General features: G+C 44.8%; 1 protein-coding gene across 1 annotated transcript in view; it reads right to left on the reverse strand.

Annotated features, from left to right (window-relative positions):
* Window positions 1-18,206, reverse strand: part of PIK3CG (phosphatidylinositol-4,5-bisphosphate 3-kinase catalytic subunit gamma) — a 53,636-nt gene that overhangs the window by 13,902 nt on the left and 21,528 nt on the right. The window contains exons 3-7 of the mRNA XM_015409547.1: window positions 15,090-15,155; window positions 14,762-14,987; window positions 12,710-12,813; window positions 6,336-6,482; window positions 3,838-3,928 (exon numbers count right to left, since the gene is read on the reverse strand). Of these exons, the coding sequence (XP_015265033.1) occupies window positions 3,838-3,928; window positions 6,336-6,482; window positions 12,710-12,813; window positions 14,762-14,987; window positions 15,090-15,155 (634 nt within the window). The remainder of the gene's footprint in view (window positions 1-3,837; window positions 3,929-6,335; window positions 6,483-12,709; window positions 12,814-14,761; window positions 14,988-15,089; window positions 15,156-18,206) is intronic.

Here is an 18,206-nt window from a genome sequence, read left to right on the forward strand (position 1 = left end):
AGCCCCTATCTATACCTTGTGGCTAATAGCCACTGATGGACCTCTGCTCCATATGCTTATCTAATTCCCTTTTGAAGCCGTCCATGCTTGTAGCCGCCACCACCTCCTGTGGCAGTGAATTCCAAGTGTTAATCACTCTTTGGGTGAAGAAGTACTTCCTTTTATCCGTTCTAACCCGACCGCTCAGCAATTTCATTGAGTGCCCACGAGTTCTTGTATTGTGAGAAAGGGAGAAAAGTACCTCTTTGCCTACCTGCTCTGAATTACATGCTGCTGTTCAATTAGGGTGGCCAACCTTCAGGTGGTGGCTGAAGATCTCCCAGAATTACAACTGATCTTCAGGTGACAGAGATTAGTTCAGCTGGAGAAAACGGTTCCTTTGGAAGATGGACTCTATGGCCTTATACCCCACTGAAGTTCCCCCCCTCTCCAAACCCCGCCCTCCTCAGGCTCCACCTTCAAAATCTCCAGGTATTTCCCAACACAGAGCTGGGAACCCTAGCTCTTCATGATCCTGGTCTTGGTGCCAGTGAGGTCCTAACTATGGCTCATCTTCTTCCTGTCATGTGACTGTCATGTGTGTTTACAGATTAGTGGGTCCCATGCAACTGCCTGTGGATTAAAAGTGGGAAGGGAAGATCACGGTACTGCAATAATAGATATGAAGAGCATACAGATCAGAATTAAAAAGGGGGTGGAATTCACAGAACAGTGCAGGCAGAGACAGTCTTTGGTGGTTTTCTCTAGGATCTCCCCACTGCACAAGTGGTATACAGGTGTGCAGTGCCTAAACATGAGAAAATTGAAACAACTGTCATGAATTCTCAAACTAGGGCCTGATTTTGGGAGGATATCACAGATCACCAGGAATATCACCAAAAAATAATCCATGTGTGTCTATGGAATGTGCTCAGTGATAAGAGCACAGAAGACATTAGCTGGGGAAATAACTGCACTCCCCCAGTGGCAACTGCAACAGAAGCAACCTGCAGTCAGGTGATACAAAAGATGTGTCTCACATGGACCCCTACCCAAGCATGGCAGTCCAAGTTGAATTAAACACGAATGCAGGTGGATTTATTGGGATGAAAGAGATACATGCTGGAAAGTGCCATCAACTCACAACCAACGTATGGCAACCCTGTAGGGCTTTCAAGGCATGAAACAGAAGTGGTTTGCCACTGCCAGCCTCTGTTTGGCAATCCTGGACTTCCTTGGTGGTCTCCCATCCAAGTACTAACCACGAGCAACCCTGCTTAGTCTCCAAGATTTTACAAGGTCACACTAGTGTGGACTGTCCAGATCAGGGTGAGTTACATATGTTAGCCTTGTAAAAATGTTTATTTTATTATTTATACTGTGCAACAAGCTTTCACCAGCATAGTGGGCTTAGCCTAAAGACACTGCCCTCTAGAGGAGGTGCTTCCTACAGGGAAGCTGGGTGAGGGGTTGCCTGGCAACAAGGCAGGAGAAGGAGGGAGAGAACTCCAAGAGGGAGAAAACCGCCAGAGGAGAAGCTGAGGCATTTTTTTCTTTGGATGGTGATAAAATATATAAAGAAGAAGTTCCAGCGGAGAGGCTGTTAGTGAAAGCTATCAGTCCTGCAAGAAAAAGTGGCTGCTTGATGATTGTGAGATAACATGACTTCTCAGTGACCCTGAGGAAAAGTGACTTCCTTCTATTTTTGCCCTAAATTTGGGTCAACATAGTTCATCTTGTTAATATTGAATGATGGAATTAGTGAATTGGTGCATTGTAAGATGTTGATGTTGGGTTTCTAATTCATTATTTGTGTTGTATTTTATGTTTTGTATTGTGTATGTTGAATGTTGAAATCTTGGAAATGTTGAAAATGTTTTCTTAGTTTGTATGTTGAAAGGTTTTTTTAAATAAAAATCTCTATTTTCCTTAAAAAAAATATATGTCTATTTTCCTAAATTTGGGACTGCCATTATAACTTATGTTCATACTGTTTGTTAAACCTCCCTGTCTGACCTTGTTCTTTCCCTCATTTTTCAATAAATGTTATTCATTTGTGTTCAGGGTTTGAATGGGGCATCCACAGTCCTGTGGCCAATAACCGGGCCCTTTTAAGGCAAAAAGGGTTACACATCTATAATTCATTAATTTCCTTCCCAGAGCGACCTCCCCATTTATGTTAAGTGCTCAGTGGTGTGATATTAAAGTTAACCAGTATCTACTTCACAAATCAAGAGCTGGTTGAAGAATACAGGCAACATACTGAGGAAATATACAAAGTATTACAGAACCTGAGAATTAACTGAAACGTTACTTTACAGCAGGGGTGTCAAACATATGGCCGCTGGCCACATCCTGCCCCTGCAGAGCTCCAATCCAGCCCAAGAGCAACTGACACTGTACTGCTTCCTGCTTCTTACACCACAGCTCCTTTTGCTCAGTCTCTCCTATTCCCTGCTTCAGAAGAGAGAAAGCCTTCGTTCGATTGGCTGAGGGCTCCTTCCCCCCTCCTCTGGGGAGGGAGGGGGAGGGAAAGAGGGGGGGGGGGGAATGATGCTGTTGACACTTATAATGATTTTAACTGCTGTACATCGCCCAGAGCCTTGTGCTTACAGGGATTGGGCGATTCATAAATCAAATAAATAAATAAATAAATAAATAAAAAGACCAACAATGTTTTATTCCATAAGCTTTTGTGTGCCTGCACAATTCAGAGAGAAGAAAGAGAGGGAGAGAGGGGGGAGGAGGGAGGAAGAACCAGAGAAAGCATGGCAAAGAGAGAGAGAGTGAGACAGTGAGTGTCCCATGGCACTTGAAGAGATCCCCCTTTCCGTTTCTAACAGATGGGGGGGACGCCTAACAGCACAGCTTGCATTTCTTATTAATGAAAGGAAGCAAGAGTCCACCAGCACCTTAATGACTAACAAAATTTGTGTCAGGGCATTAGCTTTCATGAGTCACTGCTCACTTCTTCAGATACAGCTGGAATGTGAGCATCTGTCCTTATATCTTGGAGTGTGAAAGTGCTTTCAGACACCAAATGACAATAGCAGGCATTGGTAATGAGAGAAAAAACCTAGGTCTCAATTCAGTCCAGGATTTTGCATTGTTTTGAACTTCATAATCAGTTGCAATTCAGCAGTCTCTCATTCTAATCTCCCTTTGAAATTCCTTTGTAAGAGAACTGCTACTCTTAGGTCAGCAACTGAATGCCTTGGAAGGTTAAAATGTCCCCCCACTGGTTTTTGAATGTTGTGGTTTCTAATAGCAGTAGAAAGAGTAAGAGTCCAGTAGCACCTTTAAAAACTAACAAAATTGTGGTAGGGTATGTGCATTTGTGAGTCACTGCTCACTTCTTCAGACTTATTTCCATTTATTTTTTGCATCCTCCTGGACTGAATCCTCCTGTACCATTTTGAGACCTAGGTTTCCTGTCTCATTACCAATGCTGATATCTTCTTGCCTCTGCATATCACACCAATGGTGATATCTCCACCCATCTGCATATCACACCTACTCCTATCATGCCTACTATTGCCATTCGGCATCTGAAATCATCTTTATAAAGTTTATATCTCCAGTACCTTGTGTTACATTTTATGGCACACATGGCACAGCCTGACAAAGTGACATTTATGTCAGATCCGGCCCACATAATAAAAGAGTTCGACACCTCTGCTTTAGAGAATGCAATTTCATTTCCTTCATTCACATTCCTCTGCATGGAACACAATTTTTGGTGTAAGTAAAAATCAAGCATGAATGACGTGTAACAAACCAGTAACCAATACCAATCCAAACATAACATTCCATGCACAGTGCAATGAAAAGCAAACACCTGGTTCTCAGAGCACTTACCTATTTTATTTCCTGTAGAAATACAGCCATATGGCAATAAATATAAATCCAAGGATTCTTCTTCCCAGATTGACTCCATTATTCGTAATATCTAATAAAGGGGGGAGAAATAAAAATATTTTCACATCTTCACTTAATACTACCAACTGACTTTTTAAAATCACCCTATATTATTTCTATTTTGTAGAACAAACCCAAAAGAACAAACTGCCTGAGCTTACTGAGAAATTGGGTATAAATGTCAGATGTGTACAAATCCTTGCTCTTGTATACATGAATTATCCTCATCTTAAGACAAACCACCGCCACCCAGAAAACCAGGCAGAATAGCATGCTATGAGAAAAGTTCAAGAGTGGCTTGAAAAGCCACCATATTGTATGTCAGAGCAAGGAAAACCCACACATGGGGAGGACGGGAACATTACCCCAAAGGATTTCAGGAGATAATATTACTAGGGCTACTCAGCAGTTGGATGGAGAATGCCTGCCCATTTTTCTGCCTGAAAAAGCAAAAAGGAAAGTGACTTTTTATGTAAAAGTGAAGCATGCTCCCCATTTGAAGCACAAAACAAAACACAAACCTGTATATCACAAATCAAAAGTTTGGAAACACTTTCAGTAATAGACTTCCATGGTTTCTTCTGCAGGGCAAACAACAGCTCAGAACTTGGGGGGGGGGGAGTGATTAGTACAGGGAAACCTGTATGAGAAAGGATGAAGCCCTCCTCTCAAGCAAACACCATAGCCCAGCTCAGAACCAGAGCTTCACCCAGGGCTGTTTTCTACCTTTCAAATGAGGACACAGGAAGGAATATCCTGGTCCTGTACCTTCATTGTATGTAGTTAGGTACTAAACATTAATAAGATATAATGTTTTGCAATCCAAAAATCATAGATTAATTTTTAATGTCAAATGCAGGAAGAGGAACTCACAATCCAGAGTATAGCTACAGTGCAGTGGCATAAGTATAGAGATATGCTCACTTTTAAAAGGTCAGGATCAAAGAGCTATTTTAGGCAAATCCAAGACTTGCACATACCCAGCTGGCCTTTTTGATGTTTCCCCTGCACTCATCAATAGACTTCCATGCCATATAAAAAAGAATCTCTCCTTATATATATTTGAGTTCTCATGTGAACTCTTCCACACGCCTCCCCAGGCTTTGGGTCCCTGATCTATCGCTCAGGAGGGGGGCCAATCCCCTGGCCGCGTTGCCTCCCTCTGTCGCCTCTGTCCCACCCACAGACCCTCTGACTGCTAACTAGCCCTCAGTCTCCAGGGAGCCGGTGGCCAGGATGGACACTCAGGTGGGTGGACGCCTCCGAGGCCCAACACCTCACCGCCTGGTCCCCACCCCCAAGGTGCTGGCCCGCAGGGTGCTCCAGGTCGCTCATGGAGCTGGGAAACACAGGGGCCAGCCGGTGGCCCGCACAGTGAGGCCGACAGGGTACGTACGGGTCGTGGGGACAGGAAGGCCGGGGTCTCCGCTGCAGCAGCCGGCCGAGCTGGAGGGAGACCCGGGTGCCACCTCCCGGCGGCCCCACAAAACTTTGCTCCACGGCCCCGCCACTCCCCGCACCCCATTCGCCTCTGTGCTGCAGCGCGGCCGAGCTCCTCGCCAGCCTACGCTTACAGGACTCGGCGCCCGCTCCACTCCCGTGTTCGCCTCTGAGCGCCATGGGAGCTGACGAGCTGAGGCTGCCTCCTCCGCCTGATCTCTCCACCACCGGCAAGTCTCGCGTACCGCGCTCAGCCTCCCTTGCGCTTTATGTCTGCAGCCGCTGAGCTCCAACCAGCGTGGCTGCAGTAGCGGTGGCAGCGCCAACACTTCCCTGGAGGGAAGGCAGCCCTGGAGGCGCCGGTCAAGGCTGCAGGGACCGCACCGGCCAAGGCTGCAGGGACCGCGCCGCGGATTGGGGGCTGCGGCCGGACGCCTGCCTCTAACTGCCCAGCTGCCCCACCACCGGTATGCCCACACCAGCGAGAGCGAGACGCCAGGCAGCGAGGGTCCTGACGGTGACTTCCGCGGCCTTCATGGCTTCAGCCCTCACCCCGGGGTCTTGCTAGAGCTCGTTGTATTGACTTCACAACGAGCCTGGCGGCTAGTTGGCCATATAGCTGTTAATGGGACACAGGAGAAAGAACTACACACACCTTTGGATCCTGTCTAAGCAAACCATGCATGAAACTCATCTATATTTTCCTTTTGAACACAGAAATATTGGTCTGGACCCTGCAAAAATTTCCACTGGATTTCTGCAGATGGAATGGTTTCTGTCAGTGGAGCATGACTTTCAGACCTTCCCCTTTGCACTGCAACCTAAAACCCCAACCCCCTCCCAAATGTTACTACTGAGAGGAATCCAATTTCTGCAGCGAGATGAGAAAACCGGCAAAAATCGCCCTCCCTTCATCTGCCGGAATGATCAGTGAGATGCTACCCCCTGTATTTCTAAAGATCAACTAGCATTTCAATAGCAGACCATGCAGACAATACCTGTAAAATAAGCATGTCCTGTCGCAGATCGTCTCCATGTTTGAAGATAATGCCAATTGTTTCATTGGACAAGGACGTAGGATCTGCACACTTAAATTCTAGCCAAAGTGGTTTTTTCTTGGATGCCATAATTTTACACTTTTCTATCTGCAAGAAACACATTTATGTATTTCATACAGCAGCAACAGATGCATAATAACGGAAAGGCTGAAATAGGCATTTTAAAACCATGCCTCTAGTCTTGTTAAAAAATTTAAATGTTAATTGTCTGTAAAATTAATTTCATGTAATCAAAACTATGTTCAAGGAGTATGTTCCTGTTTTTATGATCAAGTTTGCTTTTTAAAAACAAAAATCAATTTTTAAAAGCATTATGATAACATAGTGTCATGCTACCCCGTGGGTTGCCACCTTCCTCTGCCACCACTCTAGACTTAGGGTCCCTTGCGAAGGCCCAGAGTACCCTCTCAAGCCCAGCCAAAAATGCCCCTTTTAAGCCAAGAAATTTAGGTGTGATGACCAGGCAGAGAACATTAATGATTTATTAATATAGTAATGGAGAAGGAAAAACAAGACAAGGTGCTTAATATATAACAGTGTCTAAAGGTAAATAAAACAAATCTAACGCGGCTACCTATTTCTCTTAACTGGTTATTATTCAAGGCCCACAGCCTTTTATACCAGGTCTGTGCCTGTACTCACTTTGTCCTAAGTGAGGGATCTTTCTCTCAGACCAGACTGTCCTCTCAGCTTAACTTTGTGAGAGAAAAGAAAGCAGTTCCACAGCCCACTAAGTTTAAGTAACAATCCCCTCATACAATCCCTGGACACCGACTGGTTACAACCAGCGCCAAGCATTGTGGGGATTGTAGGCTGTGTCTGTTTTCCACTCCCACACAGGTCGCCTAGGCCTCACTAGGCTTTGTCTCCCAGTCCTACACAGATCATGACACATAGTAATGACAAAGGCTAAACTTATGAGCTCCTGCTCCACATCTTCTTCTTCATACAGCTTCATAATTCCCCCTCGATAGTAAAATCTGGGACTTACTCAGTTCACAGAACAATTCTGTAGATGCTTACCTCAGAATAAGGCAATTGTACATCATGTGATTTACCTTTAAGTAAACATGACTACATCAAGCTATAGGAGAAACTTGCAGAAATAAATTCCAATTTGGGATACATGGAGGATAGGGTTGCCAGCCCCCAGGCCTGGATGGGGGAACCCCCACTTCTGGGGGTTTCAATCTGCCCCCAGCCAGCTGGCTAGCAGGAAAGCCCTGCCCCACACCCTGCCCCAAGAGCAACCACCCACCCGACTACCCCTCTCCCTCCCCTCCTGCCTGATTTAAAGGGCTTCAGCTGATCAATGGGGACCACATGGCCCACTAACCAGCTGGAGGGTCCTTTAAATCTAGCAGGAGGGAGGGAGGGGGTGGTCACAAGTCTTTTTGCGAGCCAAGTGTGCGGTCCACGACCACCCCTCTCCTTCCCTCCTGTTAGATTTAAAGGGCCTTCCAGCTGGTCGGCAGGCCATGTGGTCCTTGCCAATCAGCTGAAGCCCTTTAAATCAGGCAGGAGGAGAGAGGGGTGGCCAGGCAAGTGGTCACTCTTGGAGCCAGGGCTTGGAGGCATCACCCACGCCTGGAACATCCCCCCACCGAATCCCCCCACCGAAGCGACAAGAGGACCTGGCAACCCTAATGGAGGAAGAGGTTAGAATTTTATGGCATTGTAGAAACAAGGCCACATTGTGTCAAAGACTGCAGTAGATCATAAGAAGAAAGCTTGCTGGATCAGACTTTTCTACAAGGAAATGGATTAGAATTACTTTTCTACAAGGAAATAGATTAGAATTGTCCACTGAGGCTGTGGCTAACGATATGGACTGCCTGGCAGGGTCTCGCGGCAGCAAGAGGAAGGTTGTGGGCTTAACATGCATGGGAAACTATAGGTGTTTATACACAAATGCTAGAAGTGTCCAAGGTAAAATCGGGAAATTGGAATACTTGGTGTGGGGGCAGGGGAATAGACATTGTGGTTATTTCAGAAACTTGGTGGGAAGAGGAAAATCACTGGGATACAGTGATTCCTGGTTATAAATTATATCAGGATGGGGGGGGGGGGGGGGGGAGATGGTTGGAGGTGGCGTGGCTCTGTAAGTCAGAGAGGGTATACAGTCCAGTAAGATTGAGAGGGTAAGTGAATTGGATTCGCTTCTGGAAATGCTATGGGTTGAAATAGTGGGCCCAAAAGGAATCTTAACACTGGGAGTTTGTTATTGCCCACCAGATCAAAAGATAGAGGAGGATTATAAAATGATGAATGAATTAAAGATAGCGGCTAGACGAAATAACTGTGTTATAATAGGAGATTTAACCACCCACACATTGATTGGGTTAATATGTGTTCAAGTCGGGAAAAAGAGATTAAGTTTCTAGACACTCTCAATGACTGTGCTATGGAGCAGATGGTCACACAACCTACCAGGGGAGAGGCGATCCTGGATTTGGTCCTAAGTAACGCCAAAGACCTGGTGAAAGATGTAAAAGTGACTGCACCACTTGGGAACAGAGTCCATAATGTTATTGAGTTTAACATTTGTATAAATAGGGAGTTGCCCAAAATGACTGACACAACCACTTTTACCTTTAAAAGGGGTAACTTCTCTGATATGAGGAGACATGTGGGGAGGAAACTGAAAGGAAAAGTAGAAAGGGTCAAAACCATTGGGGAAGCTTGGAAACTATTTAAAACTACAATTCTAGGAGCTCAGAAAAAATATATACCGCAGGTGAGGAAAGGCACAAATAGGTATAGAAAAAAGCCTGCATGGTTAACAAACAAAGTAATGGAAGCTGTAAAAGGTAAGGATTCCTTTAAGCGGTAGAAAGCTAGTCTAAGTGAGGTTGATAAAAGGGAACATAGGCTGAGGTTAGGGTTGCCAAATAGGAAAAACTTACTGGCGGGGGAGCTTCCAATCGCTCCGGGAGCCGGCCGGGGATGTGTGCGCGCGCGCTTTTGGAGCGTCACCCGGAAGTGACGTCACACGCTGGGCGGGGCCACGCCATTTGAGGGGAAAACTCTTTGTTTTCCCCTCAAATGGCATCGCCCCGCCCCCAGCGTGCGACGTCACTTTCGGGTGACGCACACACGGGAGTGGGGGTTCCCCCAGGCCCCGATTCCGCGGGAGCGGGAATCGGGGCTTGAAAACTGGAGACTACAAGGTCAAGCCAGAGATAGCGCACAGTAGCTGGACAGGGAAGAGCTGAGAACAAGGAGGAGAGCACCCCTCCACATTCCAGACCCATGACAGGGCTACCTGACAGTAGGACTTTCAAGGCAAGAGATGAAAAGGGTGGTTTTGCCCTCGTCTGCCTCTGCTAGCGACCCTGGACTCCCTCGGTGGTCTCCCATCCAATTTATTTATTTATTTATTTTTCGCATTTATACCCCGCCCTCCCCAATGGGCTCAGGGCGGCTAACAAGGGCAAGGTAAACCATGCCATAATTAAAACATAATATACATAGTAACTTAAAACATATAATACATTAAAACATCCAATACTTAAAAACAGCGGTGCTCAAACTTCTGATATCATAGGTCCAAAGATGGCATCAATACAGTTCCAGCTGGTACTTCCAATGCTGTTTGCGCCCACAGGAGAATGGCTTAGATCTACTTAGCAGTATCCAGGTGCTTCCTCAGGGCCTCGTCGACCATAACGGTGATGGTATAGTAGCGGGGGCGGCTCCTACTCAAAGGCCTGGCGGAAGAGCTCCGTCTTGCAGGCCCTGCGGAACTGTACAAGGTCCCGCAGGGCCCGGGTCTTCGCCAGGAGCTCATTCCACCAGGTAGGAGCCGCCACCGAAAACGCCCTGGCCTTGGTTTGGGCAAACTTGATGTCACGGGGACCCGGAACTTCCAGGAGATGAAGATTCCCCGATCGCAGTGCTCTTGAGGGAACATACGGGAAAGAATTAAGGAAAGAATTAGTAGGCAGATTGATGAACAAAAACTATTGAGGCAGACTCAGCATGGGTTCTGTAAGGGAAGATCTTGTCTCACTAACCTGTTAGTGTTTTTTGAAGGAGTGAACAAACATGTGGACAAGGGGGACCCAATAGATGTTATTTACCTTAACTTCCAGAAAGCTTTTCATAAAGTTCCTCATCAAAGGCTCCTAAGTAAGCTCAGAAATCATGGGATAAAAGGACAAGTCCTCTTGTGGATCAAAGACTGGCTAATTAATAGGAAACAGAGAGTATAAATGGGAAATTTTCTCAGTGGAGGGTGGTAAAGCAGTGGGGTACCACAGGGATCAGTACTTGGTCCGATGCTTTTTAACTTGTTTATTAATGATTTGGAGTTGGGAGTAAGCAGTGAAGTGGCTACATTTTCAAATGACACAAAGTTGTTCAGGATGGTGAGAACCAGGGAGGATTGTGAGGCACTCCAAAGAGATCTGCCGAGGATGGGCGAGTGGGCGTCAATGTGGCAAGTGGGGTTCAATGTGGCCAAGTACAAAGTGATGCACATTGGAGCCAAAACCCCTAAATATAAATACACATTGATGGAGTCCGAACTGGCAGAGACTGACCAAGAGAGAGATCTTGGAGTCGTAGTAGATAACTCAATGAAAATGTCTAGACAGTGTGCAACTGCAATAAAAAAGGCCAATGCTATGCTGGGGATTATTAGAAAGGGAATTGAAAACAAATCAGACAATATCATAATGCCCCTGTATAAATCAATGATGCGACCTCATTTGGAGTACTGTGTACAGTTCTGGTCACCACACCTCAAAAAGTATATTATAGCATTGGAAAAAGTTCAGAGAAGGGCAACCAGAATGATAAAAAGGCTGGAACACTTTCCCTATGAAGAAAGGTTAAAATGCTTGGGGCTTTTTAGCTTGGAGAAACGACGGCTGAGGGGTGACATGATCGAGGTTTATAAGATTATGCATGGGATAGAGCAGGTAGAGAAAGAAGTTCTTTTCTCCCTTTCTCACAATACAAGAACCCGTGGGCACTCCATGAAATTGCTGGGTGGTCGGATTAGAACAGATAAAAGGAAGTAATTCTTCACCCAAAGAGTGATTAACACATGGAATTAACTGCCACAGGAGGTGGCAGCAGCTACAAGCATGGGCAGCTTCAAGAAGGAATTAGATAAGCATATGGAGCAGAGATCCATCAGTGGCTATTAGCCACAAGGTATAGATAGGAACTCTCAGTCTGGGGCAAGTGATGCTCTGTATTCTTGGTGCTTGGGGGTGGGGGTCAACAGTGGGAGGGCTTCTAGTGTGCTGGCCTCACTGCAGGACCTCCTGATGGCACCTGGTATTTTTGGCCACTGTGTGACAGAGTGTTGGACTAGATGGGCCATTGGCCTGATCCAACATTGCCTTCTCTTATGTTCTTATGTTCAGACCAATGCTCAGCATCTTGCTTTCAGTACCACTCAACTTGGATAGACCACAAGTAAAGGCCCAAACTTCCCCTGTTTGTCCCCCAACAGCTCCGGGCAGGATAACTCTGAACATGGAGGTTCTATTTAGTCACCTTACTAGGGACCATTGATAGGACTATCTAACTTGTCTAATACTTTTCCAAAAGGAGCTACGCTAGTGGCTACCATTACATCCTTTGGCAGAGAGTTCCAAAAATGGGATGTGTGAAGAAGTTATTTTCTCTCTTCTGAATCTGCCTCCTATCAACTTCATAGGGTGCCCCTGAGTCCTAGTACTACGGGAGAGGAAGAAACAGTTCTCGCTGTATCCACTATGCTGCATCAAGTTCTACTGAAATCTGGCCTCTACATTATGGCTGGGTCTTTAGAACTTCTCAGTTATGAATCTGGGGACAAGGAGGTAGTGACAATCATGGTTTCAACATCTCTGACACCTATGCAATCTGGGGCTTTCTACAAGATTTTCTTTACTGGTCAATCCCACATTCTCATATTCAACAATCAGGTTTTATTAATTTCCCCCAAAAGGCAAAGGTAGGGAATACAGGACTCCGTTTACAAGTTTCTTTTTGTGATCAAGTTTTTGTTTGGTATTGAGAGAGTTTATCTTCTTAGCTGTCCCCACATCATGTTTTAAAGAGAAGGGTTGAAATCTGTTGTAGGGCCAACTTGAAGAAATCTACTCCCCCCAAAATGCACTATTTTTCCTCATCTTCTTTTCAAACCCCTCATGTCCCGAACTACTTTTTAAACTTGAAGGTTAAACTTGGAACACTCCATGAAGTATATGTCCAAAGGGAAATAAACAAGACTGTAACTTAGAGGTGTACTCTAGTTTGCAAGTTAAATGCATTTTTAGAAATACAGAAACTAAAGGAGTATCCAGTATATTTACCACAAGGGCTCCTGCTTTCAATCCAGGGTCATATGGAACTCTAAAGCATTCAGGAAGATTACTGTCCTGTAGTTTCTCAAGTTTCTGTCTGAGCTGTGTGATAACTGAAAATTGCCAATTAGGAAAAAAAAAATCAAAAATTAGTTAGGAGAGAGCAGACTGCTTTTTCAGGATTGTCTGTGAGTTGAAAGAGAGATTCTGTTCATGGAATGCATAGTCAGTGATTTTAAAATGCTGTACTGTTTCAAAAAGCCTGTTTGACTAGAAGTTCTAGTCAAACTTCTAGTTCTCTCAAGAATTCCTGTCCATCTCACCCTGACCTGCATAGCCCAGGCAAGCTCGATCTCGTCAGATCTCGGAAGCTAAGCAGGGTCAGCTCTGGCAAGTACTTGGATATACCTCCTTGGAATACCACAGGTGGGAGGTGGGGGCAGGCTTTACTCAGCCCCCTCTCTGAATATTCACCAGGGCCCCAGTAGGAGTCAATCACCAAGGCACGCGCACACACACACAATACCCAAAAATACAAAAGAAAAAAAGAAAAAAAAGAATTCCTATCTATCTCTAGCTTTACCTGATTAGACCTTTGATGGAGTTGTGATCTAGATTAAAGGTAAACTGTGCTGTCGATTCACAACTGGCTCATGGAGACCCCCATTTTCAAGGCAAGAGATGAGCAGAGATGGTTTGCTATTTCCTTCATCTGCACAGCAGCCCCAGTCTTTCTTGGTGGTCTCCCATCCAAATATTGATCTTGCTTACCCTCCAAGCTCTGATGAAATCAGGCTATTCTGGGCTAACAGGTCTGCTCCATGATTTAGATTGGAAGTGACCAAAGTGACTGCCCAGGCAGTGGTACTCACTCTGTGGCTCACAGAAAGCCACACTCCTAACTACCCTCAACCAAAAAAAGCCACATGACTACTGTATTCCCAGTGAGTCATCCCACCAAACACACACTTAGTGTAACATAAGATACAGCTGTTAAACATATACCAGTATCTATAACCTTTTTAAATACCAGAATACCTTTGAGTGTATAGGATTGTCTTCCCTTATCACTGTTGTATCTCAGGCCTTAGGTGCCTGGGTGAGGGGAGCAACCTGCAATTACGATTTATGATACAAAACAGTGTGCAAGCCTTCACATGATCTGTAACTCTTTATTAGGCTGGATGTTTTTAAAAAAATAATGTTTCTCTATATTGGAAGTTCTCTTCAAGTTGAACTCTAACAATGCAGGAGAAGGAATGGTTAGAACCTCTCTCTGTACTATATTTTCTACTTGCAGAGATTTTTGCTATGTAACAGAGATATGCCCCATTCTGCTATCTCATTTAGCTGCCTATGTTGATGGAGCCTTACATGTAGAACCCCTTGTGTTGTGTTCTCAAAATTAAACTGTTCTATCTTGGGCCCATATTAAAAAGGACATCATCCCAATTTCTAAAGGGTTCCCATTTGTTTCCATTCCCAGGGGTTCGCACCTTAGAGAGGTTTGCAGCTCACCGATCGTCCTGTCCCTCCAGTGGCAAATGTTTCAAGGTAAGGACCACCTGCCAACCACAAACCCCACCAGGCAAAGGCCTTGTCCACTCTTCTGGAACACATGTCAAACAGCCACATGTGACTCCTGAGCCACTGAATACTACTGCCCTAAAGCTTTTTCAAAATGCAAACATATTATAATCTTCAGTCTACTTATGACACCAAGTGGTGGCATCTGGACAGGACTTGGGGGTAGAAATTCAAGTTCCCAGATCATGGGTTCAGTGAGGGGCTTGTCAAATGAAGGCTGTAGTTAATAAGGCTTGTGGAACACAGTAGACTTACCTCAGAGTAAATGTGCATAGAATCAGGTCACACAAGGGGTACTGATGTCAAAATGGTGGGGGGAGATATATCAAGCTTTCTAAATGGGGATGGGGACATAAGTCTAAAATTATATAGCTGCACCACTGATGATATCATAGACTTTACTGCTTACCTTGCTTAATACATATAGTAAAAACACATGACAACTAAGGTACTGAGTGTAAAATTTATATGTACCTTGAGGAGTGATGTCATACTTTTCAGCAGAAACCAACTTTATCTCCATTGTTACTTTATGCAACAGCTCAATTACTTGAACCTGTTTCAGGAAGTCGTGTAGCATTACTTTTCCACAGCCTCTAAGATAGGCTTCTAGGATCACGGCAAATCTTTGCTGATAGTGCATGGACTGTGCAATCTCACTTCTTAAAAACCAAAACAAAAAGTGTCCAATTCTTTTGTTCTATGGGTGCAGAAGTGGGAAAAAAATACATTAATACACAAGACATCTTCACAGCAGACTTCATTTTGCAAATATCTGTTTTTTAAAAAGCCAAGCACTTACTTTTAAGCCTCGTTTAAGAAGAAATCGGGCTAATGCACTGTCATGATAAGGCTCAAATTTCACAGCCTGAAGAAAAGATAAACAGAAAAGGCTTTATTTAAGCTTTCCTATAATCTGAAGTTATATCATTGGCCCACTGTGCACTCTATGGTACAAAAAATCCTGATATAAAAAATGGCTTTAAAAGGTGCTTAAGGAAACAGCATGTAAGAATCCTGGTTCAGGAAGGCATGTCTCAAGGGATCTTTCCTGTATACAGGAGTCTATTCCTCACAAGACCAATGGGGTTTTTGCAGCACTTCTGACATAGTGGGCTCAAAGCCCACAAATGCTTATGAACATGTTTGTCCTTAAGATGCCATAGACCTCTTGTTCAGAGTGTCCATTTGAGGATAATCTGGAGTTCTCCCAAAAGGAGAAGGCACAGTTGCTTTGTGGTAGACAGAGGCATACTGGGATAGGGTTACTTGACCCTTCAAGAGTAGTGGTACCTATTCCCAGTTCTTGCTTTAACTTATCTCTGAATGCCTGTTGATGCAAGGGTAATACGGATGGAAGAGGAAATGCCCATTCTTGTTTTTTCCAACTCTGCTGAGTAAATACATGTGACTAGCTTATCATGCGATTACTCGGTCATCTGTATTACTACAAATATGATGTAATTCTTCTTCTTGCTGAGTTTCCGTTGGACCGTCATTTGCATTAGGAAGCAACAAATGAGGCCATTAAGCAGGGGAATCTGTACAATTTGTTAAGAGTTTTGAACAGCTTGTCTTCCCTGCTTTTTCTTCATGAGTTTTCAGATTTCACAATACCCAGCAGTTTATCCACTTTGAAAGATTTAAATATTGCATTTTTCATTAAATTTATTAGAGTGTGCTTCATGGTTTGTTTCTTATTTATTTTACTTCATTTATACCCTGACTTTCACCCCAACAGGGACCCAAACCAGCTTATATCATTCTTCTCTCCTTCATTTTATCCTCACCAATAGCCCTTTAAAGTAGGCTAGGCTAAGAGTGTGTGCAAGCTTCCATGGCAGAGTGGAGATTCGAACCTGTGTCTCTCAGATCCTAGTCCGACATTCTGATCATTACACCCTGTTGGCTCTTGAGAAACCATAAACCAGATCTTCTCACAGTTTACATTTGTTCCTGTGTTGTGCGATGAAAGAGGGGGTGAGATTTTCCCCCTCCACTTTTTTTTTCAAGGAGGTGGCACATAACTCCACAGGCATCATTTAAAAAAATTAAAGCAAAATCCACTTGAATAGAGTGCATGTGTAGAGACTGCCTGTGGATAATTTAAATTACACACAAAAGGGGCTTTTTAAAAAACTTCCACATCGTATCATCTACTATTGTAAACAATTTGAAAAGAGCACGAAAACACAAGAGCAAACTGCCAAGCGATAGGTACAATTAATGTCTTTACTCCATAGCAACAGAACACGATAGAAACTAGAGGCAGAATAATGGCAGCCACAAATATTATAAAAATACCCCTGTCGTCTGAACTGGAGCACTTCAGCACCCATTTAAAGATCAAGCAAACTTTCCCATGTGGGAAGCAAGTTGCCTGAATTCACCATTATTTAGGAACAGACACAACCATAGAAAGAACAAAGCACAAGAGCGTACAGATCTTCCTGATCCACAAGTACCAGAATACCAGAATAATACCACTCCTAAGGGGGTGTTGCCAGTGCCACCTGTACTCTCTGTATTAAAAATAATTTTTCAATCTGCTATCTGACTAACTGGGGATACAGTTTTAGCTGATTTAACAGGGTCATCTTAAGCAGAGCTGTGCTCTTCTCCACTGAAGTCGTGGGTAACTGAAAAAGAGTAACTTTGACTAGTCTAGTTAGTGGCTAAAGTGTTGGATCAGGGCTAGGGAGATTCAGGTTCAGTCCGTACTGTGCTCTGAAACTCCTCGGGTGGTCTCAGTCCTGTCACTGTCTGAGATGGGTCTCTTACAGGGTTGTTGTGAGGACAAAATGGGGGAAGGGAAGCAGTGAAGGCAGCCTGGGACATATGTCCAAAACTGTAGTAGGAGAGATCAGTACAGGGTTCAACTGTCCTCAGGTTGCGTTAGACTACAGTAACTGTTGTGTCCACTGACCGCCACCTGAGGTCAGCACACACACCTGAGCTTCAGTCCTGGACAACAATGGGGACTAGGATCCTAGCCCTACACTGGGGAACCAATGGGAACCATGGCGGGAGATTCAAACCCACCAATGGTGACCAGGGGGGTGTCCCCAGGTTTGTATATAGTTGGCCTGCCGGCCGTTTGTGTTTCTTCTTGTTGTGTACTGAATAAAGCGTGCTATGCACCACCACGTAGTCTATCGTTTGTTCGGGCGACCACCCACTACATAACAGTGGCGACGAGGGTGGGATGATCGCCCTCCTAGACAACGACCCTAAGCCGCGCAGCCAAGCCGGACCTCAAGAGCGCAGCGCACGCCGCTCGCCGGACAGCCGCACGTCGCCAGCCGCCGCCTGAGCTGACGCCGCCACCGGTGAGCTCCACTGTAAGAATGCTTGTTCCCCCCAAAAGTCTCCAGATTTGTGACCCTCCCTGGATATTGGAGTTCTAAAAGACTTGGTCTCGCTTCCAAAGAGGAACCAATGCATTATGGGTCTTCCATTGTTTATTCTTCAAATTTTGTACAGAGTCCTTTGTGCCCAGAGTGTGCTGTGTCTGTCAATGCCCGTGGTTCATTTGCACTAGAGTAACTTAGCTGCTAAGAGATGGCACTGCGAATCAAGGATTCCCGCTCTGAATCTCGTGAACTAATTAGGTCGCCGTAGGCAAGCCATTCTCTCTTAGCCTCAGCCTGCTATCCAATCACAATATCATTCTGCTGCACCATGATATAGATGAAATACTTTGACTGCTTAAAAGTCAGAGGGAAATGCAAAGTCTAAATTCTTTTATTTTCTCCCCTTTGTGTTACCAACACATGCTGCAAAAGGGCAATCTTGATGCAATTGCATGTACAGCTTTCGTCGAGATCCTTTCGGCGAGGTGATTTACCCGTCCATGAGATTACCTCCTCATGTCAGTACAACACCATACCCACACAAAAAGAACTGTTATACAGTGGTA

This window comes from Gekko japonicus, unplaced genomic scaffold, assembly GCF_001447785.1.
Source record: "Gekko japonicus isolate JY-2015 unplaced genomic scaffold, Gekko_japonicus_V1.1 scaffold1374, whole genome shotgun sequence".
In the NCBI taxonomy this organism is placed as follows: Eukaryota; Metazoa; Chordata; class Lepidosauria; order Squamata; family Gekkonidae; genus Gekko; species Gekko japonicus.